Source organism: Apiospora marii (genome assembly GCF_038362585.1).
Source record: "Apiospora marii strain CBS 49790 chromosome Unknown utg000006l_segment0_segment0, whole genome shotgun sequence".
Classification (NCBI taxonomy): Eukaryota; Fungi; Ascomycota; class Sordariomycetes; order Amphisphaeriales; family Apiosporaceae; genus Apiospora; species Apiospora marii.
In genome coordinates, this window is record NW_027117378.1 from 2,022,997 (window position 1) to 2,049,242 (window position 26,246).

At 55.6% G+C, this 26,246-nt stretch overlaps 11 protein-coding genes across 11 annotated transcripts; 7 read left to right on the forward strand and 4 right to left on the reverse strand.

The window, feature by feature from the left end:
- Positions 1-208: 208 nt before the first annotated feature.
- On the reverse strand, positions 209-1,509 carry PG985_010372 (uncharacterized protein; the record flags this gene model as incomplete). The annotated part of the gene is made up of 5 exons (XM_066830140.1): positions 209-239; positions 300-781; positions 888-917; positions 977-1,110; positions 1,197-1,509. 5 exons carry the CDS (start codon positions 1,507-1,509, stop codon positions 209-211), a joined length of 990 nt encoding a protein of 329 aa, XP_066682530.1.
- A 1,417-nt stretch (positions 1,510-2,926) lies between these two features.
- PG985_010373 (uncharacterized protein) lies at positions 2,927-4,524 on the reverse strand (the record flags this gene model as incomplete). Its single annotated transcript, XM_066830141.1, has 3 exons — positions 2,927-3,569; positions 3,634-4,100; positions 4,162-4,524. 3 exons carry the CDS (start codon positions 4,522-4,524, stop codon positions 2,927-2,929), a joined length of 1,473 nt encoding a protein of 490 aa, XP_066682531.1.
- Positions 4,525-7,114: 2,590 nt separating this feature from the next.
- Positions 7,115-10,719, forward strand: PG985_010374 (uncharacterized protein; the record flags this gene model as incomplete). The annotated part of the gene is made up of 6 exons (XM_066830142.1): positions 7,115-7,297; positions 7,348-7,627; positions 7,666-7,841; positions 7,900-8,334; positions 8,385-10,456; positions 10,512-10,719. 6 exons carry the CDS (start codon positions 7,115-7,117, stop codon positions 10,717-10,719), a joined length of 3,354 nt encoding a protein of 1,117 aa, XP_066682532.1.
- Positions 10,720-11,519: 800 nt separating this feature from the next.
- Positions 11,520-12,948, forward strand: PG985_010375 (uncharacterized protein; the record flags this gene model as incomplete). Its single annotated transcript, XM_066830143.1, has 2 exons — positions 11,520-11,936; positions 11,995-12,948. 2 exons carry the CDS (start codon positions 11,520-11,522, stop codon positions 12,946-12,948), a joined length of 1,371 nt encoding a protein of 456 aa, XP_066682533.1.
- An 864-nt stretch (positions 12,949-13,812) lies between these two features.
- PG985_010376 (uncharacterized protein) lies at positions 13,813-15,690 on the forward strand (the record flags this gene model as incomplete). Its single annotated transcript, XM_066830144.1, has 2 exons — positions 13,813-14,162; positions 14,286-15,690. The coding sequence occupies 2 exons, from the start codon at positions 13,813-13,815 to the stop codon at positions 15,688-15,690; spliced, it is 1,755 nt and encodes a 584-aa protein (XP_066682534.1).
- Positions 15,691-16,584: 894 nt separating this feature from the next.
- On the forward strand, positions 16,585-17,007 carry PG985_010377 (uncharacterized protein; the record flags this gene model as incomplete). The annotated part of the gene is made up of 1 exon (XM_066830145.1): positions 16,585-17,007. The coding sequence occupies one exon, from the start codon at positions 16,585-16,587 to the stop codon at positions 17,005-17,007; it is 423 nt and encodes a 140-aa protein (XP_066682535.1).
- A 735-nt stretch (positions 17,008-17,742) lies between these two features.
- PG985_010378 (uncharacterized protein) lies at positions 17,743-19,289 on the forward strand (the record flags this gene model as incomplete). The annotated part of the gene is made up of 2 exons (XM_066830146.1): positions 17,743-18,048; positions 18,102-19,289. 2 exons carry the CDS (start codon positions 17,743-17,745, stop codon positions 19,287-19,289), a joined length of 1,494 nt encoding a protein of 497 aa, XP_066682536.1.
- Positions 19,290-19,865: 576 nt separating this feature from the next.
- Positions 19,866-20,399, reverse strand: PG985_010379 (uncharacterized protein; the record flags this gene model as incomplete). Its single annotated transcript, XM_066830147.1, has 1 exon — positions 19,866-20,399. The coding sequence occupies one exon, from the start codon at positions 20,397-20,399 to the stop codon at positions 19,866-19,868; it is 534 nt and encodes a 177-aa protein (XP_066682537.1).
- Positions 20,400-20,866: 467 nt separating this feature from the next.
- PG985_010380 (uncharacterized protein) lies at positions 20,867-22,074 on the forward strand (the record flags this gene model as incomplete). The annotated part of the gene is made up of 2 exons (XM_066830148.1): positions 20,867-20,971; positions 21,217-22,074. The coding sequence occupies 2 exons, from the start codon at positions 20,867-20,869 to the stop codon at positions 22,072-22,074; spliced, it is 963 nt and encodes a 320-aa protein (XP_066682538.1).
- A 440-nt stretch (positions 22,075-22,514) lies between these two features.
- Positions 22,515-23,800, forward strand: PG985_010381 (uncharacterized protein; the record flags this gene model as incomplete). Its single annotated transcript, XM_066830149.1, has 2 exons — positions 22,515-22,583; positions 22,625-23,800. The coding sequence occupies 2 exons, from the start codon at positions 22,515-22,517 to the stop codon at positions 23,798-23,800; spliced, it is 1,245 nt and encodes a 414-aa protein (XP_066682539.1).
- Positions 23,801-24,052: 252 nt separating this feature from the next.
- Positions 24,053-25,723, reverse strand: PG985_010382 (uncharacterized protein; the record flags this gene model as incomplete). Its single annotated transcript, XM_066830150.1, has 7 exons — positions 24,053-24,367; positions 24,438-24,482; positions 24,558-24,795; positions 24,894-25,081; positions 25,144-25,230; positions 25,317-25,479; positions 25,551-25,723. The coding sequence occupies 7 exons, from the start codon at positions 25,721-25,723 to the stop codon at positions 24,053-24,055; spliced, it is 1,209 nt and encodes a 402-aa protein (XP_066682540.1).
- Between the last annotated feature and the right edge of the window lie 523 nt (positions 25,724-26,246).

A 26,246-nucleotide genomic window follows, 5' to 3' on the forward strand; every position in this document is an offset into this window, starting at 1 on the left:
ACGCTATGTGAATAAAGACTGAGCTGCTGCCTTAGCTATGGCCAAGCTGCGCAACGCGAACCAGTGCTCAGTAGACATCTCGTCGGAAGTTCCATTGCATTCCGAGTCATGCTGCTTCTATGTAACGGTCCTTGTAGTAGTGTGCAGACCGAGCTGCACAGTGACGTCTAGGCCGTTCGCAGCTCAGCTATTGGCAACCCTTCCGTGATCAGAGCGGCTTCCGGCCGTAGACGACGTAACTATTCTCAGAGGTTAGAGTCTAATTCCCTTTGGTAGACATCACACATTAATTGACTTACACTGGCCAGTAGAAGTGAATGTTCCTATCACTAATATCCTTCTGCGCCTGCGTCACAATCGCATTCACTGCCTCCACGGGAACACCCAGCCCCTCGCCCAGGAGCCTGGTGGAAATGGTCCGGACCACCTCGGCCCCAATTATCTCGATGTACATGCCGAGCTGGTGGTCGCGCTGCGACGAGCGGGGCCACGGGTTGCCGAAGAACTTGTAGCGGGCCTCGACGACATCCACAAACCCGGCCTCGGTCAGGTAGTCCTTGTACTTGCGGGCGACCTCGACGTCGCGCCCCCTAGCCGCGGCGCCCAGGTTGGCCAGGTGGCTCCACCGGTGGATGCCCGTGCCCAGGTGCGTGCCGTCGTCCGAGTCGACGTTGAAGAGCAGGTCTTGGTACTCGATCCAGCCGCCCGGCTTGAGGTGCTGGTAGGCTTGGCGCAGGACGTCGCGCGGGTTGTTGAAGCAGGTGAACATTAACCGGGAGTGCTACGGCGAAAAGTCATTCAGTAAGTACTTAGGGAGGGATCCTTGGGGAAACATTCGGATGCGTCTAAGAGGATCATTGGCACCACTCTGGTGGATGGCTGCTTACGATGAAATCGAATGGTTCATCATGTATCCACTGTTCAAATAAGCATATTAGACTGAGAACTTGATGTCGATGGTAGGCTGGATCATTACCGGTTCCTCCGAGTCTTCCCTGACGAACTCAACGTTGGGCACGTCGGCGCCCACATCCGGCTGGATGAGGCTGAGGTCGGAGCCAATCACGCGCGAGCCCGGATGTTCGCTGGCGTACTGGATAGCCCAGACTCCTGCAGGGTAATCGTTAGCAACTATGAGTCGTTGCTTGTGTCTTCTTCCAGAGCTCCATGTAGAAAGAGTGAAAAAGTCAACTCACCTGTCCCCGTGCCAATGTCAAGGACCCGCGCCGGATCACCCTGAACCGGAGCCAGATGCAGCGCCCCGTCCAGCAGCAAGCGGAAGGCCGCGTTGGAGAAGTCGAGGCGGTCCTGCTCGATGGCGTCGTTGGGCAGGAAGTACTTGTCCGGCCGGTAGTTTTGCCACAGGCGGCCGTGCTCCTCCACCGAGCGCGGGTCCGGGATGGTGCTGCCCCGGGGGAAGGGCGGGTACTCTGACGGCAAGGTAGCATCTGCGGCTGCGGCTCCAGGCAGCACGTCGTCGACCTGCATCGTCGACGCCGCTGGATCCATTGTGTCCCAGTAAATTAGTGGTTGCCGGTGCTGGCTGACACAGTCTCAGCCCGGGTTGGCGGTACCGAATGAGCGTCGAGTGTTTGCTAGGCGTGCAGCTGAATGTAACACTACCGTACAATGCTCTTCTTTGGGCCTTCCTTCCTGCTATAACCGACGAAGAGCGACTGGGTAGTTGCTGTTTGGGTCTATCCAGCGACAAGATGAAGAGTCAACACTGCCAAGCAATTAGAACCGTCTGGCCCTCAGTGCGCGTCCCTTCGGCCGACTTGATCAGGTATAATAAGCTGCGAGGACCCTGACTCTTCGTATGATTGCCAGAATGGTGGCGCACTGCGCTATTGATGATGGCGCGACTGAAAATCGTTAGCGAGGACCCGATACTTCTCGTCGAATGTCAGTCTTCAACTTCTGAACGGTCTATCGCACTCAATTTTGATGAAGAGACCATCCCGCTACGATGATGAAGATACCCCGACTTCTATTTGCCTTGGCGTCAGACGCTATCGGCGCACCTGTATCCGGGAGGCGGGACACAAACACAATAGCGGATCACAAGTTCCGCGACAAGTTGCCAAGTCCCTCTATTAGACACTTTCATAACTAAGACTTGGCAAGTCCTGAGTAGACTGACACAAATGCGGCGGTGCGCCTATTACTGTGACGGAAAGAGTAGTTTACCGATTGATGCTAATTATGACTTTCTGGCATTACGTCTCATAGTTAGTATAGCAAAAGTAAAACTCGTAGAGACACGCCCATTTGGCATCATATACCCTTTCACATTCACAAGAAGCTATGAGACAAAAAAGCAAAAGAAGAGGTCTGCCTGGGGGTCGAACCCAGAATCTCCTGATAGCGACTCGGAATCGTAGTCAGACGCCTTGCCATTGGGCCAACAGACCATTGGGAGTTAGGTAACCAACGAGAATTGATTGGTGTTGGAGGCCCGAAAGATGGAATATATTGGGGGTTTGCTCGGCTTATGGATAGCGACTTACACCACTACCACACACACAGCCCAGGGCGGGTCACCACCCTCCTTTCGTAAGTAAGTACGAACTGTCAACACATCGCAAACGATACCCAAACGCGAGTACAATAAGAGTTGAATAAGTATTTTGCGCAGACCAAATCTCCAGAACGCCTTTGCGCATATGAGAAACTCGATGAACCACGCCTCAACGCCAATAAAACCTGAACTCGTAAGTGTCGTGATGTGCCTCTCTCGCTTGAGGTGAAATCCGGGCCCACCAGACGGTCCTGACGCACAACTCTGGCAAAAATTCCTTCTCCAAGACTGGGCAGGCCACATACCAAAGACTCATCTATTATATACCCATGTCGTGGGCAGCAAATGTCTTACCACACGTGTCCGGACTCTGCCTGCATTCTTACCTTGGCCAGCCAACAAACACTACCGTCTCAGGTCGATGCTCGAGCGCGAGGCATCCAGCGACGGCCGGATTGAGCTGCTGGAGCTTCTCCGCCTGCGGGCACGCTGCTCGCTGGGATCAGTAGGGTTCAGGCCCGACGTGCGCGCAAAGAGGTTCAGGATGTCCGTCAGCGTCACGACGCCCGTGAGGCGCCCAGACAGGTTGTTCGGGCCCGAAAGCGAGGTCGACGGAGCCGAGGGGTAGTGCGGCGGCGCGCCGATGGGCGACACCGTGTTGTTCTTGACGTCGAGGACCTGGGGGCCCAGCAGCGGCGTCGCGGGCGCCGAGGGCGAGGGCGAGGCCGAGCCCGACTCGACCACCCACATCCGGTGGGACTTGGTGGCGACTAGCTTCGCGACCGTGTGCGCCAGCGTCGAGTATGGGTTCACGTAGAAAACGGGGAACGAGTCTTTGCCCTGCTCCATGCCGCGCTCGTTCAGGATGACCGAGACGAAGTGCATGCACGTATTCTGCAGCAGCGGGAGGCTCGCCGCGTTCGTAAGCAGTCGCACGTCAATCGTAGAGATGTTGCCAACGACGTTGGACTTGTTGTCCACGACAGCCACGCTCGACAAGCCTTCGTTGTTCATAAGCGTCAGGGCTTCCGCCAGCGGACTATCTGCGCTGTTTTCGTTTCTCATGGTTAGCTGCATGGAGTCGGCGTTGTTTGTAGTAGGGGCTAGCTTACCTGACGGCGACAATCTGCTGGGACCCAACACCGAGATCCTTCAGAACCAGAGGGTAGAGCTCGTCAATAGCACGGAAGTTGACGCCCTCGTTCCAGAAGAACTCCACGAGGGTCAGTTGGCTGAGAACGCCAATGACGTCGCCGGAGTTGTTTGTGACCAGAAAACGGTGGATTCCGCTGCCAAACACCTCGATCACCTTGGCCAGGTTCGCGTCTCCGTGCATCGTCACCAGCGATTCTTTATGGCAGAGCGGCTGTATATCCCGGAGCGGGATCTTTTCGTGGGCTTGGGCCTTCTTGGCGAGGGTGTCGAACAGGGGCACGAGTTCTTCGCTGGGGTTGCCCAGGCCAACTACGACAAGTAGGTACGCATTCAGGTCGTTGGAGTCGAAGGTCGAGATTGGCGTTGTAGATTCGGCGTTTTCCTTGATTAGAACCACATTGCTGGCGGTGTTTTTCAAGAGCACCTTCGGGCCATTTGTTAGAAGCTGCATTGCGGTCTCAAAATCACGAGTGCTGACAACATACCATGGTGGCTTCCTCGACACTTGTGTCCATCGTCACCCATTTCACATCATCTTTCGAAGCGAGCTCGCCGGCAGCTACATCTCGCCAGTCTCGTCCCGCAAACCGGGGGTTGTGCGCCTTCGAGGTGGGCGGGTGGTTCAGGAGATCTTGTATGGCGGCTTGGGTCAAAGACGGGTGTCGCTGCGATCGCGGGGAAGGGGGCAGCCCTCGCAGGTTCTCGGCTAAGCTGTGTCGGTGGGCATGGCCGTGGCTGTTCATTCGGGTGACGCTAGAGGAGGAATGGGATCGCGATGGCTGCGTGGGCGCCGGGATGGCTATCTCCTTGACGGGTTCGTTTGCGGGGGGCGAGCTGACAGGGTCCATCTTGACTACGGGGCCGTTGGATGGAAATGGGATCGAGAGCTTGGTGCAGCACAGCGAGTATGCGCAATTCTTATTACGCAAAGGGCGAGAGAGTGATGCGTTTGCTCTTGGGCCGCTCGGCTGCGCGAGGCGAGGCTGGTAGGAAAGCTTATGTAGGACAAGCTGGGCCGGGTTGAAGCTCTGGAGGTGGTGACTCGGGCCCCGAATGAGAGGAGGGTAGATCGCGTTTGTCGTAAAACAACAGCTACGGTAGTGCCCGGGGTATGCTGCAAGCACTTATGATGGATCGTTTGTCTGATCTGAGGAAATTCTCCGATGAAGACCTTCGCTCGGTACTGTATACAATGCACTCTCGAGGGAAACAAAAGCTGGGGGAGTGAATCTGCTCGTGCCTGTTCTAGCTGTTCTCCTTCGGTGAACTACGACTGGGGTTGCAGGTGGGGGTATCGGACGGTGGGCTCGATAATCATGATGGCTTGGTTGGGTCCGCAGCGAAGCTTTTATGTAAACCGACCGGGAGAATACCACTTGGGCTAAGCAGACATTGAAGATTCCCAGGTGGCAATCAATCGAAGCGCCGACAGGCTAGGGACGGGACTGCGAGACTTTGCGATGCCAGATTAAATTGCGATCTTGGTGTTGACTTTCCCCTCAGTAGCATTAGCACGGATGGCATGTCAGCAGCTCGCTCCTTCCCCAGAAGCTGGCCCTCGCCGGTGTGGTGTAGGCCGACCAATGCAATTTCGTCACCCAGCCGTCATCTGTCTCTTAGTCTGGGGAGGGGGAAGGGGGGTCGGAACATGCCGCCCTCACAATTCCAGGAGGCATGGGACTGAGCTGCTGCTTGCTTCAGTCATATCACAGTGGCCACACTTGGCCGTCAATAACATGATGAACAGCGGCATGGACCGGTCTGGTGACGACTTTTTCTCTTTCCTCAGACAGAGAGGCATAACTCGGTAATTAATTCATGGAAGAATTCCACAGGGCAATAGACCGGGAATATATCTGTAATATTCACTTCAGGTGGTGATGTGATCTTCCATGGCCAGACGTCCGAGCTTGGTAGTCGGATCCGGTTGGTTTGCTGTTGGCTGCGCAGGCTGCAAGGCACATCAGCCTGGGGCCTGTCATCAGAATGATCTACGAAAGCTCAATGGATGCGATGCCACAGCTTGACGATCCTAACATGGTGGTTGCAGACTTATGTAAACATTGGAGGCAACGATGGCCATCTAATTATCCGGAGATTCGAACACAGGCAAGCACAAGTAAGGAACCCAAAGTCGCATTGATTTCAGACTGCTATTCATCACTTCGAGTTTGTCTAGAAAGAAGTAGCCCACCTCCTAGAATTAAAGAGAATCGACGTTTGCCTACTGTGAAGATGTTTGGCGTCTTTGCTTTCAGAAAACCGTTGCAAATGGACATCTGAAAAGACAATTTGCGGCCGCTTGGGGCCTAGGAATGAAGGTGTAAGTGGAATGTTGGACAGTTGGACCCCTCTAAAAGCCCCGCCTCTGCAGAGAAAGCAGGGATGATAGCAGCAACATAGGCTCAACCGAGCTGGACTGGACCATCATGGACGAGAGCTTCAGCCTGCGCACGCATAAGGTTGTAAGTACCTGCTAAGCAACTGGGGCTTCCTTTTTCCCTGTCAAGCCTTTTTCCCTCTTCGACGTCCGGCTTTATTGGCAAAGCAAGTTGTATGCAATATAGTAGAATATATAAACCTGGTTTACATACATGTAAGGAATCCCATTTTGATCAGATTCACATCTGCAGCCATGGAGCCGTCCAGCTTTTTCAAAGGGTGGAATTACCCCTGTGTGCTGCACAAAATCAATCAATACAATGCAGGCACATGCGATGCCCCACAAAAACTTGCGCGCGCCGCACTTGGACTGATGCTTGTGGACGGATTGGACGGTGACGGGAGCATAATTCTCAGTAACTGGTAACCTTAGCCCCCTCCATTCCAGTCTGTCAATTGAATGGATCGATGGGTGGCAGCATCGGATAAGGAACAATAAAGAGGGGACACGCCCATTAAGTGCGGCCGATAAGGCAGGCAACTTTTTAGCCTGCCCAGCACCAGTCAAATCTCCCACCAACATTTTTTCTGCCACTTGTATCAAGTCAGGGTAGTGGTGTTGCTGCGTCTGGTGTTATCCATTGCGACTAGGTTCAGGTGGTCTTTTCTGGCCGCAATTGATTGGGTTTCGTCGGTGCGAAAAAAAGATTCACTCTCAATTCCTAGGCCAACCTCTAATCTTTCCCATCGCAATCGATCCCTTTGTTTATTTCTTCCCTTTTGCTGTAAATCATAACGATTCTAGCAACTTTGATTCCTTTTCCTGGCTGAGGGTATCGCCATTTGGACTCTCGGAATTGCCCCCGCGCTTGTCCACGCTGGATGCCCACCCCTCATTTTAACGCTCTGTGATCGAGGGTCCTAAAAAAACACACCCCCACCTTGGCCCAGCAGAAAGAGCAACAACAACAACCATACCATATTTTTCTTTCTCTTTCCACAGTCACAGCACGACATCGCGAGTTTGACTGAATTATACAACAGCAACCGCCCACGATGTCGATGCTACCTGCCGAAGTCCACGCAGAGCTTGCTCAGCTCCTGCAGGCTCTGCAGTCCCCAGACAACACCATCCGCTCCCAGGCCGAGGACCATCTGCAGAACAGCTGGACCGCGACGCGACCTGAGGTTTTGTTGATGGGCCTGGCCGAGCAGATCTCAGGCTCAACCGATGCTGCTGTAGGTCCTGCCTCTTTTCCACCACTTTGCTGCTTTGTTCCGCCGCCAAGATATCATCTGACGCTCGAGACTTCCAGATTCGATCTTTCGCCTCCGTCATCTTCCGAAGAATAGCCTCCAAGACACGAAAGAATGAGAAGGGCGACACAGTTGAGATGTTCGTCTCGCTGACACCTGGGCACGCCGAAGCAATCCGACAGAAGCTCCTCGAAGCCCTTACCAACGAGACCGAGCGTAACGTGAGGAATAAGATCAGCGACAGCGTCGCTGATGTGGCGCGCCAGTACTCCGAAAACAGTCAGTCAAACTCAGACCCCCCGCAATGGTTAAGTACGACCTATCCAGGACCGTTTCTGACCCTGTCGCAGACGATACTTGGCCCCAAATTCTTGGTAGCCTTTTCGAGCTCAGCATGGCCCCCGACGCCGGCAAGCGCGAGACGGCCTACCGTGTATTCGCGACCACCCCCGGCATAATAGAAAAGCAGCACGAGGTCGCCGTGATGGAGGCTTTTAGCCGAGGCTTCAAAGATGAGTCCGTTGCAGTAAGTGGCTCGAGAGACCTATGTACTTTGGAGAGGTCTGACAAGACTTCAACTTTAGGTGCGACTGGCGGCTATGGAGGCATTCGCGTCCTTCTTCCGCAGTCTGGGCAAGAAGTCCCAGCCCAAATACTTTGCGCTCCTGCCCGACGTCCTCAACATTCTCCCCCCTATTAAGGACTCCAAAGATTCCGACGACCTCAGCAAAGCACTCTTGGCCCTCATCGACCTCGCCGAGACGTGCCCCAAAATGTTCAAGCCTCTTTTCCACAACTTGGTTATGTTCAGTGTCGGCGTTATTCAGGACAAGGACTTGGGTGATATCTGCCGCCAGAATGCCCTCGAGCTGATGGCAACCTTTGCCGACTACGCCCCGTCCATGTGCCGGAAGGACTCGTCCTACACCAACGACATGATCACCCAGTGCCTGAGCTTGATGACCGATCTTGGCGAGGATGACGACGATGATTCATCCGAATGGCTTGCTTCAGAAGACGTGCGTGTACTGTCCCCACTTCACAGATATGTTGGCTGACCGACCTGTAGTTTGATTCCGAAGAAAGTGACCTGAACCACGTTGCCGGTGAGCAATGTATGGACCGACTGGCCAACAAGCTCGGCGGCGAGACCATACTGGCGCCTACATTCAGCTGGCTTCCTAGAATGATGACCTCGATGGCTTGGAAGGACCGCCACGCGGCTCTCATGGCCATCTCGGCCATCTCTGAAGGATGCCGCGAACTGATGATTAGGGAGCTCAACCAGGTTCTCGACCTCGTTGTGCCGGCTTTGAAGGACCCCCACCCACGCGTTCGATGGGCAGGTTGCCAGGCCTTGGGACAAATGAGCACCGACTTTGCGCCCACCATGCAAAAGGAGTACTATGACACGATCCTGACAACCATCATTCCGGTCCTCAACTCGCCTGAGCCTCGCGTCCAGGCCCACGCGGCTGCGGCTCTTGTCAACTTCTGCGAGGAGGCAGAGAAGTCCATCCTGGAGCCGTATCTGGACGACCTGCTGTCCCAGCTTTTCAACCTACTCCAGAACGAGAAGCGCTTCGTGCAGGAACAGGCCCTTTCCACCATCGCCACTATCGCGGATGCTGCCGAGGCTGCTTTCTCAAAGTACTATGACACTTTGATGCCCTTGCTAGTCAACGTTCTGCAGCGCGAGAACGAGAAGGAGTTCCGACTTCTTCGCGCCAAGGCCATGGAATGCGCAACCCTTATCGCCTTGGCCGTGGGCAAGGAGCGCCTCGGTAACGACGCCATGACGCTGGTAAATCTCCTGGCTACCATTCAAACCAGCATCACGGACGCCGACGACCCCCAAGCCCAGTATTTGATGCACTGCTGGGGACGCATGTGCCGCGTCATGGGATCCGATTTCCTTCCCTTCTTGCCTAACGTCATGCCGCCTCTGGTCGAGCTGGCCAGTGCCAAGGCCGACATTCAACTTCTGGACGACGAGGATCAGGTTGAGCAGATTCAGCAAGAAGACGGCTGGGAGCTCGTGCCGCTCAAGGGCAAAATGATCGGTATCCGAACTAGTACGATGGACGACAAGCACATGGCCATCGAACTCCTGGTCGTGTATGCGCAAACTCTGGAGGCGGCTTTCGCCCCGTATGTTAAGGACACCATGGAGAAGATCGCGCTGCCTGGACTGGCGTTCTTCTTCCATGACCCGGTCAGGTTCATCTCGGCCAAGTTGGTTCCTCAACTGCTCGGCTCCTACAAGAAGGCTTATGGGCCTGCGTCAAACGAGCTTCGGGGGCTCTGGGCTGCTACTGTCGACAAGCTGCTCGAGGTTCTGACGGCTGAGCCCGCTATCGACGCTCTGGCTGAAATGTACCAGTGCTTTTACGAGTCTGTCGAGGTGGTTGGAAAGGAGTGCCTTCTGGAACAACACATGAACAAGTTCATTGACGGTGTGCATTCCGCCATCGAGGACTACAAGGATCGCGTGGCCCAGCGCGAGGAGGATAAGGAAGGCGTTTCTGCCGAGGACGCCGAAGACGAGGCCGAAGATATCCTCCTGGCCATCGAGGATGACCAGACACTCCTCTCTGACATGAACAAGGCTTTCCACGCCATCTTCAAGAACCACGGTGCCGCTTTCCTCGGCCCGTGGGAACGTCTCATGAACACATATGAGAGCTTCCTCGCTTCTGCAGACCAGACGCAACGACAGTGGGGTCTTTGCATCATGGACGATGTTATTGAGTACTGCGGGCCTCAGAGCATCAAATACGCCAACTACATCCAGAAGCCCCTGATTGACGGATGCAAGGATCCATCTGCAGCTATCCGACAGGCTGCGGCGTACGGCATTGGTGTCGCAGCACACCGAGGAGGGGCTGATTGGGCTCCGTTCCTCGGCGGCTCCATTCCCTACCTGTTCCAGGTGACGCAAGTGCCCGATGCTCGTGGCGACGACGCTGTGTATGCGACCGAAAACGCATGCGCCGCCATCGCCAAGATCCTTCACTTCAACAACTCCAATGTCCAGAACCCCCAGGAGGTCGTCAACCAGTGGATCAACACGCTACCCGTCTGTAACGATGAAGAGGCAGCGCCATTTGCCTACGGCTATCTTGTCACTTTGATTGAATCGTAAGTTCCGCCTGGGTGTACCACTAGACATTCGTGAAGCTAACCTTGCTGCCAGACAAAACCCTGCCGTTGGCCAGGCCGACAAGATATTTGTCTATGTTGCCCAAGCCTTCGAGGCTGACATGCTTGGCAGTGGTGAGGTTGCTCACAAGGTGGTCCAAGCTACCAAGGCTCTGATGCAAGCGGCAGGCGTCAATGCACAGGCTATACTGCAGCGCTTCCCCCCTGAGTCCCAGCAGACCATCATGCGTTACTTCTCCTAGACTGACCGTGGAAGACGGGTGAGCTTGGATGAAACTGACTGTTGAAAAGAACTCGGGAGGGGCAGTGCCGCACACAGTCCGGGGCCAGCGGCGGTTTAGGCTGAGCTACGTGCACATCCATCCATAGATGTCGGGTTCAAGTGGAGAGTAATGAATTTTGCACGATATGAGGCACACTATAGGCTTCTTGATGATACCATAGCACAATTGATAATGACACGATCCCATCTCAATCTTTTAATTATTCGTCATTGGAATGCTACTGTAAGACGATTGCAGAATGTGTAGGGCCCCCTATTCGGATACCTTGGATGCTAATAGCACTCACAAACACAGATGCCTTTCCTACTAGCGATGGCTATCCGTGTAGGGTTCATATCAATAAAGATTCTATGATACGTATGAGTGGCCAAACAACATGTCGATTTGTACCTAGGCCGTGAGAAGAATGATGTTACATCCATGCGACAAAAGAAAACATCCCAGATCCCCCACATTTCGTGTCGTGCTGACTAATAATTAGGCAGGACTTAAAGCACATCGAATAGCTTACGACGACAACCCCTTCTCACTCAGCTCTTGCCGTTAAAAGGCCCAGTTAGATTTGCTGCAGCGTGCAGATATCTAATTACCAAACCCGATCTACGAAGACATAGACTACCGGGTCGCAGCACCCAATTCGCCATCACGTCGGGTGTACATCAGCAAGGAGGTGAAGAGCTAGGTAGGCTTGGTACGGGGTCGTTGTCCCTGGCTGAGGGATACCGTTTGCAGCTCCCTTTTGCTCAGGAATCGTCCAAATGAGCTCAAGAAAATCCCGACGTTCGGCCTGCGATCTATGCCGGCTCTTCAAACTTCGCTGCGACCGGGATGAGAGACATGGAAAGTCATGCGGCCGATGTAATGCTGCAAACCAGCCCTGCAAAATTACCCTGGGTCGTTCTTCGCAGGCGTCCAGTAACGACACACAAGAGCGCGAGGGCGTGGCAAATGCTACAGGATTCATCACTGCTACTGCTACTGCACCTATGACCAACTTGGAGGCCGGTCCCTCATCTTGTCAACCCAGCAGGTCCTCGGTGCCTGGCAGCGGGGTTGGAGTACCTGCTCCCCAGGCGCTATGTACGGGTGCGACGGCGGGGCCACTGATCAGCTCGACTGAAAGCGTACCGCGTGAGAACGGAAATCCCATGCTCCTGGATGATCAAAATCAGACGGTCGGTTCTAATCAGCATTGCTTTCGTATGAACGTCGCTAAGATGCTGGCAATACTAGGATTACTCCAATATGGACTTCTCCATGCCAATTACAAGTTTCGACTCCTACGACTTCTCATTCATGTTCCCAGACGCACATTTGGGCTTGAACAATTCAGCTACTGGTGAAATGCCTGGTAAAAGAGAAGCAGCACCCGGCAGTACTTTGGCAGCTACCAGTCTGGAGCCCTGGCGTGTGTTACACAGCGATGCCCTCTCTGCGCCTGGTTCTCACAGGGCAATGGACGACCACGAGCTTCCAGCCAATGATAGCAAGCGCCTCACAGAGCTGAGCTTAGAGATAATTGAGGACTATGAGCGTCTCCGAACCAGCTCGCCTCTGAAAGGCCAGCCTGCTAATGTACCGCACCATTGCTCGTCGACTGAGCAACACCGGCCGTTCAACCGTATGCTTAACCAAGCTTCGCAGCTATGGGACATAATCAAGAGTATGTCTACGTCTGCTGCTACGAAGGGAGCACCGGGTTCCTCGACATCGGCTGCACATGATGCCCTGCCTAGACGGACTGACCAGGTGATGATCATGACCCTGATAACGACGTATGCGCACTTGATGCGCAATTGTCGGGGCATCTTCATGCGGCTTCTGTTCGCACTGCAGTCGGATGCGAGCGCCAAGCTCATCTTGCCACGCCTGCAGTTTGGAACATTCCAATTGAGCAACAGCCTGCCTATCCAGGTCAAGGTGCTCATTGATATAACCTCTGGCTTGCTTCTGCGCATCACCAACGCGCTGGGTATCGATCCTGCCGGCGTGACCGCAGGCCCGCCCCCTGCTTCGACGCAGAACGATTCGGAAAACAGGCTGCCATTTCTGATGGATCCTATCGCTGTATCGCTGCGTGATACTATACTGTCACAAGAACACGACTTGCCGGAGAATGAGGAGCATAGATCACTCCACGGGATCATGGTCGATATCTTACAGCTTGTAGATCAGAAGTTTTCGTAGGACCAATCAGTTATGAATGGAAGCCGGCCAGGAAAATCCGATGGTGATTGATTTTACGAAGAGGGCCGGACTGCGCATGTTAGGCAACTATAAGCAAGCTGCGCCATTATTGAAATCTGAAGCGTACGCGTACTTACTTGATGCTGGATGTCTGGAAATGATCGTCACTGTGCTTACGATCGTGAGTGTCTGTCGCGTTCGGCAGCTCCATTGTGGCGGTATCGTGAACAGTTAGCCGCGGCCGGTACGACTGGCCACGGCCTGTCATCAACTACATGTAAAGCGACACATCTGAAATAGACCTGCTAGATATGCTTATCTATAATTTTGTTGATTTATTTGCTACATAAGGTACCCGAGTTGAGCGTTGAAGGAGAACGCGGGCCAATCGGAGAGACGCAGGTGGGCTGGACCCCTAATCTCCGCGACCCCTGTCTGACACTGTGACAGCAGGCCGGCAGATTTGCGGTACAGCACGTACTTTGGCCTGGAATGGAAATAAGTGGCGCCTTTGTAGTGAGGAATTGACAATTATGGCCAATCGGAGTCAGCTTACGAATAAGTCAACAGCAGCCAATCGGAGTCGGGCTCTGAATGTTCGAGATTCCAAATGATGGACAGAAGGCAGCAACATATCGACTTACATTTTGTCTCAATAAAACCGCAGGTGATCATGGAAATAAAGCAAGATCTTCTGGAGGTTGATGGCCATCATCTCCATCCTTATCCAAAGAACTTGGGAGGTGCTTCCAACCCTCAGAAACACCTTACGATCGCTGTGTCACCGAGATCCAGTATATTGTCCACGCTTGACTCGTCATTCCAGCGTTGCACCACCGCCCTTCAACTTTTATTCAACTCTCAATGTCTCACCAGACCGGCGAGCCGCAGAAAGGCGGCGTGACTGCTGTCAGCGAAACGAATAGCAAGCCTCGGAACGACAACAGCGCCGTCGATGGGGCCCCGACGTCTTCTTCTTCTTCTTCTTCCCAGGTTAACATCGCCGAAAACTACTCGACAATTACCACAAACGAGGAACCGTCTGCTTTCAAACCCACCTTGCAGTTCTGGATTGTCTTTCTCGCGCTGCTCCTGGCCACCCTCCTGAGCGCTCTCGATGGCGCCATTGTGGCCACAGCTCTCCCCACCATATCCTCCGACCTGGATGTCGGCCCTGACTTTGTCTGGGTTGCGAACGTCTACTTCCTTACTGGGTAAGTTGTCAAGCACACGCTTTATGCGCCTGTTATCTACTAGCCACCAAAAACATTTTTTTTTATGGTTAAGTCGAGGTGCTAGCAAGAGACAGCTGACTGACGAGATTGTGTTCGTTCTAGTGCCGTGCTGCAGCCATTATTCGGTCAACTCTCCGACCTCTGGGGCCGACGACCGATGTTCATCGCCATACTTGCCGTGTTCACCCTCGGAAGCGGTTTATGCGGCGGTGCTAGCTCAGGCAGGATGCTCATCGCCGCGCGCGCGGTCCAGGGCATTGGCGCGGGTGGCATCAACATGATGGTGGACCTCATCTTATGCGACCTGGTGCCCATGCGAGATCGAGGCAAGTACCTGGGCATCCTGTTCGGGGTAATCGGTCTCTTTTCAGCTGTGGGACCCCTGATCGGCGGTGCTCTGGCCCAGAGTGGTCAATGGCGCTGGGCCTTCTACCTAAATCTTCCCATCGGCGGTGTCTGCATTCTGATTACCTTGTTCTTCATGAAAGTCCAAAGCCGCGTGGGTGGCAGCTTCACCCAGAAGCTCCGTCGCGTCGACTGGGCCGGCGTCACCATCCTCACCATCTCCTGCATCGCCATCATGTACGCCGTCACCTACGGCGGCGCCTCGCGGCCGTGGTCCGACGCCAGCATTGCCGCGCCCCTGGCCGGCGGCCTGGCGGGCCTGCTAATCTTCGCCCTGTTCGAGGCGACGCCCTGCTTGGTGGCGGAACCCGTCACGCCGCCCCACCTGTTCGCCAACCGGACCTCGGCCATTGCGTTCGCCGTCACCTTCCTCCAGTCCATGCTGGGCCTGTTCATGATCTACGTCTACGCCCTCTACTTCCAGGCCGTGCTCGGCGCGGGCCAGACGCTCTCGGGCGTCTACCTCATCCCGACGGCCATCTCGTTCCCGCTCTTCGCGGCGGTCGGCGGGGGGCTCATGACGAAGTTTGGCCGCTACAAGCCGCTCCATCTGACAGGGTTCGCCTTCCTCACCCTGGGCTGCGGGCTTTCCTCGCTGCTCGGGCCTGGCTCGAGTCCTGCGGAATGGGTCTTCTTCCAGCTCTTCCTGGGCGTCGGGGCGGGCCTGACTATGGCCGTGCTGTTGCCTGCGGTACAGGCGCCGCTCCAGGAGTCGGATACCGCGCTGAGCACGGGCACTTGGGCGTTTATTCGGAGCTTGGGCGTCATCTGGGCCGTTACGGTCCCCGCTGCCGTCTTCAACAACCGCTTCGGGCAGCTGTTACATACGATCGACGACCCGGCCGCGCGCGCGATGCTGGGTAATGGAAACGCCTACGCCCACGGCACCGCGGCGCTCGTCGACTCGTTTGGGGGCGCGACCACGGAGCAGGTCCGCGCTGTGTACAGTCAGAGCGTGCAGCGGGTGTGGCAGATTGGCGTCGTCTTCTCGGGGGCTTGCTTCCTGCTCGCACTGTTTGAGAAGGAGATTAGCTTGCGGCGGGAGCTGGAGACTGACTTTGGGTTAAAGGAGGAGAAGAAGGAGGTGCAGGCGGCGCCTTGAGGAGGGGTTCGATACCGCGGGTTAATCATTTTGGGTTTTGCAAGAGAGTCAGATGACTAGATCTCTTGCATTTCCTCGGTCCGTTTGTGTTTACTTTACTGCATATAGAGTGGTGTCTGGTGGAAGATGGGTCGCGTTAGAGGTGAACTGTACATACTTTCTGGTCTTTAGACACGCATTTTTCTTTCCTTTTTCGCAATTACAGAGGAGTGTCTCCTAAAAGACGATCTTCGTGCAGATGCTGATGTCATTCTGTCGGTTTTCTTCGGTCTTCGCCCAATGCCAGTACAGCAAACGGTCACTTGAGCCTCATCCATTGACGTTGGAGAGCTACACCATCTGATGCCGACTGCCGACCTGGTCCCTATTTTTATCGCGTATGAGAACTTGGCAACTACCGAAGCTGAGCCAATGTCTTAATATGATTCGATGATTCGCGTCTTCCCCCTTGAGTGTACCCTGAAAAGACAGCTCCCGTCACACGAGGCTTGGCTCCCCATTTGCCTTGTCATGCTGTACCACGTCCAGAACGGGATCGAGCAGGCATTGCCACCCCCAAAGCGGGTGTAATAGGGGATTTGGTGATACATACCTTCCCCCTTCTGGCGTTTCTTGGGGGCGATCCTGTCCTCGGTAAGGCTACCCGCATTGCTCTGTTCGAGATAGTTTGCGGAACATGGGGAAATGGCTTGGCAAACTCATGATCATGACCGCCTCTCATTTATCATAGATGGAACCGACTCACAGCATTAGACAAGCATCACCCCATCTGCCTACAAACTAAAACGGGTTTCTAGAGAGGCCCAATTTACCACTACAGCAAACCCAACTCAGAAGCAAATATTTCTTTGTACTTTAGACCCTTCGGACCGAACCGAGGGAAGCAGAGGAAAGATGTTCGAGAAACTTCGTTTCTGGAATAAATGGGTGAAAGAATCGTCAGATGGGCCATACGGACAGTTCCTCGATCACGTGCTCAACGAAGCCGTCTTCTGGTGTACTGTGGTGCTTCTAATCACCATAACCGCCGTCATCCTGGGCTGGCAGCTCGCGGCATCGCGATATACCGACCCTGACAGCGAGGAGAGCGCCGCGTTCCTCGGCCTGCTCTGGCAAGCTCTGCTGCAGCTCCTGGCCAACTACTGCACCGTCGTCCCGGTATTGCGAGAACAGCGCCAGCGCAAGAAGGGTCCCTATTCCTCTTCCTCGCACAACCGCCAAGCTATCATTAAGGTCCATTACGTCGTCTTCTACGGGTGCGTTGTCGGCAGCTTGGTGGCGACTATTTTGGCTCCGATTCTTTTGAAGGCTGGGTAAAGTGCCTTCCAATATTGCCAACTTTGCGCCGATCATTTTTGCTGTCACTGCGGCGAGTCAGCTGGCGGCGGGGATCACGAGCGGGATGCGGAGCCGGGAGTGACGGTAGCTTCGGTGCCGAAAGGGGCCAGTGGGAAAAGGATATTGCTGGGATGTATGTGATTGTGGTATTATTATAACGGGTGGGACTTGGGGTCTCATGATAAGACATTCGAATACTACGTTAGTTGTGGCCAGGATTTGAACAGGGAAGGAGGTTGACATGGAAATGTGCAATTATGTGGTTTCCCTGGATCGTCACTTATGCTGTTGATCAAGATTCCATGAGCTAGCTTTGCACCCCACCTGTCCAGGACATCTACCTGCTAAAGAATGAATTTGTGCCAAAGGGCAGTACAGAGGCAGTGAAGTAGTTGCTTAACGGTGACTAGGCTTATGCGGCTGTACCGTGATTTTACGGAGCTTTGCTCTTTGCCGGGGAAACAACAACATTCAATGTTGCCCCGTTTATTGTTGGTGCAAGCAACTCACGCCGCAGATGATAAGGACAAACTTCCGATCCCAGCTCCAAGCTCCGGTCACGATCAAACGTGCATTCCTTCTTTGTTCATTCAAACCTGGCACGTACCGATCCGACAATTGCCATTATCCAGAGCGTCCGTCAACACATTGCATCCCAGCCCAGGCCTCACAGAACCGAGTCGTTGACATACGCCAGCACCGCCTTTATCAACCATGACGGATCATAACGGGCGCCCGGAGCCACCTGTTCTGAGAAAGAATGGCTTTTGCCTTTGGGACCAGACCTTTGGCACAACCTCCAGCTATCCTCGTGTAGAAGGTAGCCGCCTGCGGGAACTCTTCAATTCTGAGCGTCTTCGCTACAAGACAGACCAAAAGTCCACTGTGGAAGAAGCCAAGTCGCTATTCCGTAAGGACTTCTTTATTTCACAGCTCCGTTGGTACGGAGTCCCATTCAAATCCACTTCCTCATCTATGGACCTCAAGCAGATGCTCCGCACTGCTGTGGAGAACGGCAAGGTATGTATCAACGTTGTCACTGTTTGTTTTCCTTTCCGCTGACCGTAGAGCAGTGTACGCACATTCCTGAAAGTGTGCTCGCCCTCGAGCAAAGTATGAGAGCAGACAGGAAGTATGCCGAAAAGCTCCGAGCCTGGAGAAACGAGCTGGAAGAATGGAACGCCGAAGAGAAACGGAAAGAGGAACAGAAGTGGGAGGCCTGCTTGACTCCTGGCGAACAAGCCAACCACAACCTCGACAAGTTCCTGTCACTTTACTTCTTGGACGACCAGGGTGAGCCCGACCCAACGAAAACAACCGAACCTATGGCTTTGCATGGGTTTGCCAATAGATCGCAGCTCCACAAGAAGGCAAAAAGCATAGCCGGCCTGGAGACTCACAGCGGAGGCGAAGATTCTTCTAGAACTATTTGCATTGGATGGGACCGCGAAGCTGTCTGGGCCTTGGCAAGTCGCCTTGACGATGAATCTCGCGTAGAACGGGAAAACGAGTTAGCCGACAAGTGGGATAAAGCCATGAAGGAGCACAACAGACTCGCCGCGTTGGTGAAGAGGGATGGCCCGAAGACCAACCCCAGGAGCAAGCAGCCGGCACGGATGCAAAAGTGCAAAGGCTCTTACCTTGTCGAATGTGAAGCAGCAGCCGAGGAGTGGCCTTCTCGACACCTATTCACCCTCGACGTTAGTAATGGTCCTGATCATCCCAAAACAGGGCCCTTCATCGTTATGGGCTGGCTGAGCTTGACGCACTTCGAGGGCACGATGCTTCTGAGTCTGGACCAACATAAACTGGACAACTACGTCAAATATGGCCAGGATGAAGTCCCCGAGGACTCCTCCGAAGACTCCGAAAATTCCGACTCCGAGGACGTGACGGAAAAGCAGGAGAGGATGGCAAAGAACACCATCGCCCAAGGCAAGAAGCGAAAAGCGGCCTCGGCCGGTGCCAAACGAGGCCCGCCTGCTAAGAAAGAACGATCCCCTCACCGTCGAATCCACTTGCGTCTTCGTGGCTATGAGACGTATGATGCAATGATCTTGCACGAGCCACGTGTCGGATACATCGAATTCACCGACGACGACTTCACTCACTTCAAGGGCGTAGCGGACATCCCCGACATGGGCGAAGAAGTCGCTTTTGAAGGGTTCAAGGTTTCCCACGTTGCCAAGGAGCAACCCGAGCCCTGGGAGAACTTCTCTAAAGCTGCCTACGAGCGTGAGGAGAAGGAAAGATGGGGTTGAATGCGATGAGGGAGATACGATGATTCTTGCTTGGTCTATGCTTGATGTGCTTGGTGTTGCGAGACAATCCGACTGTGGCTTCCCAGGAATGGGGGAAACTTGGGAATACTGGCGCCCAGTGTGGGATAGGAACCCTATGTAGGATAAACCAACTTGACATCACAACATAGCCATCATTGTGACGAAGATACTCGACTTTTTCATCCCAATGCATGTCTAGAATGATATCGCGATCGTCGTCCTATCTAGAGACGTTTTCGTAAGGGGCAATGTCCAAACTAGCAGTGGTGCAGAACTGGCTCTGCGTGGATGATGTGAACCGATACCAATGCCGTACGAAAATGGAAGTTCTAAACAACATTACTATGCTATTTCAGATACTCTATGGGAGCCCGATAACTTGAAAGGAGACGGACTCTATTCTGAAACGTAGATTCGGTGCTTGGCTTCATGATAAGTGCGCCGTCCTCACTGCACATGGTCCTCCAGCGGGTGGGTTGGGTCTTGTACCCCCCTTTCCCTATCGACCCACACACAACTACTGTATTCCTCGAGGAAAACTCCCATATTGCTCGTTCATAGCTCTGCTGCTCCCTGGACGATGTTTGACTTGCCCACGGCGCTCGTCGCATTGCCCACGATGTTCCCGACGCCCTTGCCGAGCGTGGCGACGAGGGGGTTCAGATCAATCGAGCGCAGCACGTCGTCGACCATGGTGGCGACGTTTCCCAAGCGCACCTCGAGCAGGACGCGGGCGCGCACGTCGTCGATGGACAATTTGACGCGGTCGATGGAGGCGTCGACGCCGGCGCTGAACTTGAGCAGGCCGAGCACCTTCGCGTCCAGGTTGACCTTGGCCGTGATGTCCTCGACCTCGATGCTGATGACGTCGACGCTCACGGTGGCGTTGAGGTAGACGTCGGGCGCCTCCAGGGGTTTGAGAGTAGTATCATTCTTGGGGGTGTTGGCGGTCTGGTACGTGGCCGAGGGCGGGTCGCCGTGTTGGTTGAGGAGGTAGCCCTCGTAGCCCTCGTAGGAGGGTTGGGCGGCGGCTGCGAAGAGAGGCGCGAGGGCCAGCAGGGCCAGCGACCTCAGGAATGGGGATTTCATTATGGGCGGTGGATTAGATGATTGGTAAGTGCGTTCAGCGCATTCCTCCAAGTTTGGGAAGATACTTATCAAAGGACTGTACGAACAGATGGCGCATTAGTTCCTTGGGAGAACTGTCACACCCGAAAACGTGATTCCCACGGCAAGTCTTTGTAGCTCTGCATTAGGCCAAACTCTTACCACGTTACTTTGCTGGAGAATTTCGTCATATGGTACGATAGCACTGCATGTACAACTGTTATCTGCGGCCGGACTCATAGGCTGCTGCAGCCGTACCGCGTCCCGAAACCCAAATCGTGAGACAGTGCGGCGAAACCACCGGACGATCTTGACCGTTCGCGGGCGGCTGGTGTCTCCCACCGCAGATAAACACTTTGCAGAGACCCCGCCCGTTGCCGTCATGATGGCCGTACAGGGACGACGGATCGTGATCGTTCTTTGAGGATCTACACGGCACAGCGCCACACATGCAGGGTGTCTCGGGGCCGCGCATGTCCATGCTGTTTCTTTTACCAATACTTGCCGAGCCGACGACACGGGGCGTCCTGCTCAGCCATGCTGATGTGGAACCGGTAGGTAAGCGGCTCGCATGCGCCCAAAACCTTATCCCTCATCCCGTCCCGGCATCTGCAAAAAGAAAAGTTAGGTATCCAATAGCTCGGGTTAGATGGTATGAGTCAGAGTTTCTTCACGCATATCAATCCATCATCCCATAAGCCATACCGACCGCATATAACCATTTAGTGTGCTCACTACGTACGTATCTTCGCTCCCAATCGCTACAATACGCTGTCAATATCTTGGATCTCGGAACTAGAGCCTCCTGCTCATCATGTATAACTGCTCCCTTCTCTCCCTGGCCTGGGGCTTCCTGGCGCCCTCTTTCGCAGCGGCCCAGATTGGATCCGTCATCCCTACCCCCGACCCGATCCTGTCGGCTCGCGCCACCGCCGGGCCCAACCCCAGCCCCAGCCTCGGTCCCAGCCCCAGCCTTGGTTCCGGCCCCAGCGGCCCCAGTCCCAGCGCCGGGCCTCGCGGAGCCGCCGCCGCCGCCGACCCCCCGGACGTGCTCCTGCGCGTCCCGGAGCTGCACGTCGGCCGGATCGAGCTCGACGTCGACGACCTGCGCGCCGAGATCAACCTCGCCGCCGAGGTCGCGGGGCTGGTCGAGATCAACGCCGGGATCCAGGTCGGCGTCAAAAAGGTCAACATCACCATCGCCAACGTCGACGCCGAGCTCGAGCTCGACGTGCGGCTGGGCAACCTGGTCGGCATCGTCAGCCGGACGCTCAAGAGCCTCGACCTGAACCCGCTGCTCGTCAACGTGCTGGACACGACGGCCGCGCTCGTCACCACCGTCGTCGGCTCCGTCGACGGGCTGCTGGGGTCCATCACCGACCCGAGCGGCAGCGGCGCCGCCGTGCAGGTCCTGATCGACAACCTGGGCAACATCCAGGAGGCGGCCCAGGACGGGCGGCCGGCGGCCATCGTGGGCAACTACAAGCAGAACATGACGTACACGGGCGCGCAGACGTTCCTCGAGGGCGGGCTGACGCAGCGGACGTACGAGTACCCGCCGCTCCAGGCCATGGTCAACATCGTCACCAACGCGGCCGGCAACGTCGTGCAGGCCGTCGTCGTGGGCAAGGGCGGGCCGGGCAGTGCGACTTCGTAGACCGCGGCGTGCCCAAGATCAATCAGTTGGCCGAGGTCTGCGCATTTTTAGCAGAGTAGTATTATAGGTAAATCAAAAGGTGTTATTCCCTCGTGGTTCTATTATTGTTTTTTTTTTTTTCGTTAAAAGGGGAAAGGCCAACTAGCGGCCCGACGAGACGTCAAAACCCACATAAACGGGTCGGCGCGCCCCTAGATCTCTACAAAGATACGAGAGAAAGGCTTGGCGGCACCAGTCAGCCCCTGGCTTTCAATCCACTCAGCTCGTATTACCCGGTCACGCCGGTAGTAAAACTGTCCATGCCAAAGACATGATCCACTCCTGAACCGGCGACTTTGTATATTAATGGAGATGTCGCCGCTTCGATCAAGAAAGCAGCAGTGCCAGTTAAGAGCATCTAGCGGATGATCTTTTTACGCTGCTATCCTTTCTTTTAGATAATGATTTCCCAACTCAGCTCCGTGGTCGCGGCGATCGGCCTCTGGCACGCCATGCCATCGGCCGCGACCGTTATCCCCCCTCGGTCCTCGCCGCCGACGCGTCGGTTGAGGCCTGCAAGCTCGCCGGCGACGCCGTATTCGGCTTCGATCTCTCGGAAGGCGTCGTACCGGCCGGCTCGAGCGTGGTGCGCGGCTGGATGATGTTCGTCGACTTCCCGGACGCCGAGGCCGCGGCCAACACGACGCAGGGCGTCTACGACCGCAGCGTGGCCCAGGCGAGCGCGTGGTACCAGACCTCGTCGTATGGGCGCCTGTCGCTCGACGTGAACGCCGACGTCGACCGCGTCTACCGCATGCCCAACCCCTCGACCGCGTACGACTGGGCCAACCACGGCACCAGCTACAACCAGGTGGTCTTCGTCGAGGACGCGCTCGACGCCTACATGACGGCGCACGGCATCGCCGAGGCGGACGACCTCAAGGCCCGCCTCCCGGCCATGGACGTGCTGTACATCGTGACCCCGCCCAGCACGCCCAACTTCGACATCTCGTACGGCTTCCGCAACCCGGCGAGCACGCGGTCGCACAACGGCACCGACGGCTGGGTGGTGGGGGGCGCCGAGGTGTCCAAGGGCTTCGTCGTCTTCGGCACCGGCTTCTACCGCGAGGAGACCCAGGCGGACGGCAGCGGCGTGAACCCCGCCAAGGTCTTCGCGCACGAGACGGCCCACACGCTGGGCCTGCCCGACTACTACCCGCGGGGGTCCCTCCTGACCGAGGGCGAGTACGTCGGCGGCTTCAGCATCATGGGCGCCATCGGCGAGCAGGCGCCCGACATGTTCGCGTTCGACAAGTGGCGGCTGGGCTGGCTGGACGACGGCGCGGTGCACTGCGTCACCAACAAGGGCACGTCCACCACGCACGTGCTGCAGCCCCTCGCGGCCGACAGTGGCGTCCGCGCCGTGATGATCCCCACCAGCAGCACCACCGCCCTGGTCGCCGAGGCGCGCACGAAAAGGGGCGTGGACGCCTCCGCCTGCGGCGAGGGCGTGCTGCTCTACACCATCGACACCAAAATCCAGCAGGGCGACGGCCCCGTCCGGGTCGTCAACACGCTCGACTCCGACCTGCGTTGGTGTGGCGGCTACAGCCTGAACGAGGCGCCCTTGTCCTTTGTCAAGTATCGGTCTTCTTCGAAGACGATCGAGGAGTTGGGGATTACGGTGACCTTGATGGAACACGACGAGTCGGCCGATACCTGGACGATTAAGGTAGACTATAACTAGATTAAAAAGCGATAATACTCTTATTAATACATGTATTTGGATACGCATGTGAGCGATCTCGGCAGGTAAATCAAGCCACGTGTTCTCGATTCAGCCTAAAGTATAATTACTATGTGATTCCGTCACAGCATTTCACCTATGGTGCTAGGTCCAGCGATCAAAACGAAAGACATCCTCCCCCAACCCCTTCACTCATACCACTCCCCAGACGTTCTGCGTACCTCGCCCACCGCACCGCTCCCAAGCATTTGATCAGACGTAGATGTAGCAGAACTGCCCCCCGTTCCCGCCGAGCTGGTCCGTCGCCTCGAGCAGCGGGATCTCGGGCGCGATCCAGCCGAGGTCGATGACGACGTCCTTGGGGTCCTCGGCGCGCGGGCGTGGCGCGTGCGGGTGGCGGCGGGCCGCGAACTCGGCGCGCATCTCGTGCGGCGGCATGGCCATGCCGCCCGTGGGGATCGCGTGGATGCGGGCTTCCGGGTCCTGCATCTGCCAGATCCACCAGACGCGGTCGAGCATGCCGTGGTGGAAGTAGAAGGCCGGGTCGCCGGGGGAGGCGAAGAAGTCCTGTGGTAGATGTAGGTCAGTGAGGAAGGCCAGGAGTTGAGAGGTGGGTGAATAGGGGGGCTGGACTTACGCCACCGGGATCGCCACCGAACATGTAGTGACCAGCATTGTGGAGCTGTCGACGTGTAAAGTCAGCATTTGTTTCACTTGTTTCCTTGCCAGTTATGAAGCCAAGCTGGTAAGTACTTACGCCCCAAGGATGCGTATCATTGACCAGCGGCGGCATGCCGAGGTAGCGGTTGTAAAAGGCGTCGACGTTGTCGTTGTCCATGATGGTCGAGTACGTGTAGTTGGCCGTGGCGCCCAGGACCGAGTTGCGGTTGACGTCGCGGCGGAGGCAGCGCGGGTTGGACCCGAGGCCGTCCGACTGCGGGTTCTTGGGCACGTCGGTCAGGACGTGGCCTTTGGGGCCGAGGCTGACGACCATGCTGGGGAGTAGAAAGGTTGGTAGTTAGTCCCTTAGTCTGTGAAGATATTGGTGGGCGAATACAGGATGGGGAAAGGGCACCGGGGATAGAACACTTACTCCTTGAAGGGCCCCTCGGTCACGCATCCTCCGCCGCCGCCCGGCTTAATCCAGTCGTACGGCTTTCGGTAGGGCTGCGCGACGCCAGGGTAATCGGCCGGCAAGCCTTGGCCGCCCATGCTCGACGCGTTGCCGTTGAACATGGGAGAGTTGACCGGGTCTTGGGCGTAGCGGTCATAGTTCATGTACTGGACGACAGGAAACATCGTCCATTAGCGACAGCATTGGGCACGTAGGTGTCAAGACTTACAGGTTGATAGCCTGTGTAGCCGCACTCGTCGCGAAGGGCCTTCTCGTATGCCCAGATGAAGTACTTGTGGCTTGCGAACAGGTGGTACTGCAACCCAAAGTATTGTCGGCCAGTCAGTTCAACCTCCTTACCGGCATACAGACAAGATTACAGATTGTATGGGTAGTGCTTACCGGGTCATGCAGCATCATGGCCTCCGTCATGTGGAACGCGACAAAGTCGTCGAAGCGGCTGAGCGCGCCGGGGAACTTATCCTTGGGCGCCCGAGGCGGCAGCTTCTGTAGACAGAGCACGGCGCTGATGTAATCTTCACGCTGGGGGACCGTGAGGTCGCTCCTGTAGTTTTGTTGGTATGGTCAGCTGAAATTCCCTCTTCTGTCACAAGAACTTAGGCACTGAGGACTCACCACTCCTGTCTCACGATTGCGTTCTCCAGTGTGCAGTTGTTCGCCGTCTTCTTGGATGCCATCCAGGCTTCGACCTTGGGCATGGTGGCCGCCTCCAGCTCATCGACGACATCGAGAGGGTAGTACCCATTGCGCGAACTGTTGGCCAGAGACAGGTGTGTTAGACATGGCATCTTCCATGGGTAAAAGTAGGGAGATGCACTGACGTTTTAGGCGTGAAAGCTGCTTCGATGACGCTGCCCGATATCCCCAGCACCAACGGCAGGGCTTTGTAGACGTTCTGCATCATCTTGAGTCCGTCTTGGTCCAGGGCTTGAGTTTAGATGGACCTCTTTGGGAAAGTGAACGTCTGACTGTGGAACGTATGCTTCTTGGTATGACACTACTGGGTCTTCTTAAGTGCTCGATCTCCTCCCTGTCTCCTGGGACCTGTCTGGGACGGCATATCTGCCGAGATATACCGGATCTCATATTACCTTCCCAAGCCAAGCTAAGCCAAGGCTTGATGCGGAAGACAAGACCATTGCGTACCCTCGGTGGTTGTCATATAAGCGCCAGTAGACGCTAACATCTGTAGAGGTTGGACTTTCCTGCGCGGAAGTGATTCGTCACCCAAAAGTGTTGGGGCTTTGCTCATATGTAGACTCGAAGATGAGAGGTCCCCATAGCAAATCGGCGAATTGATCCAATTAAGCT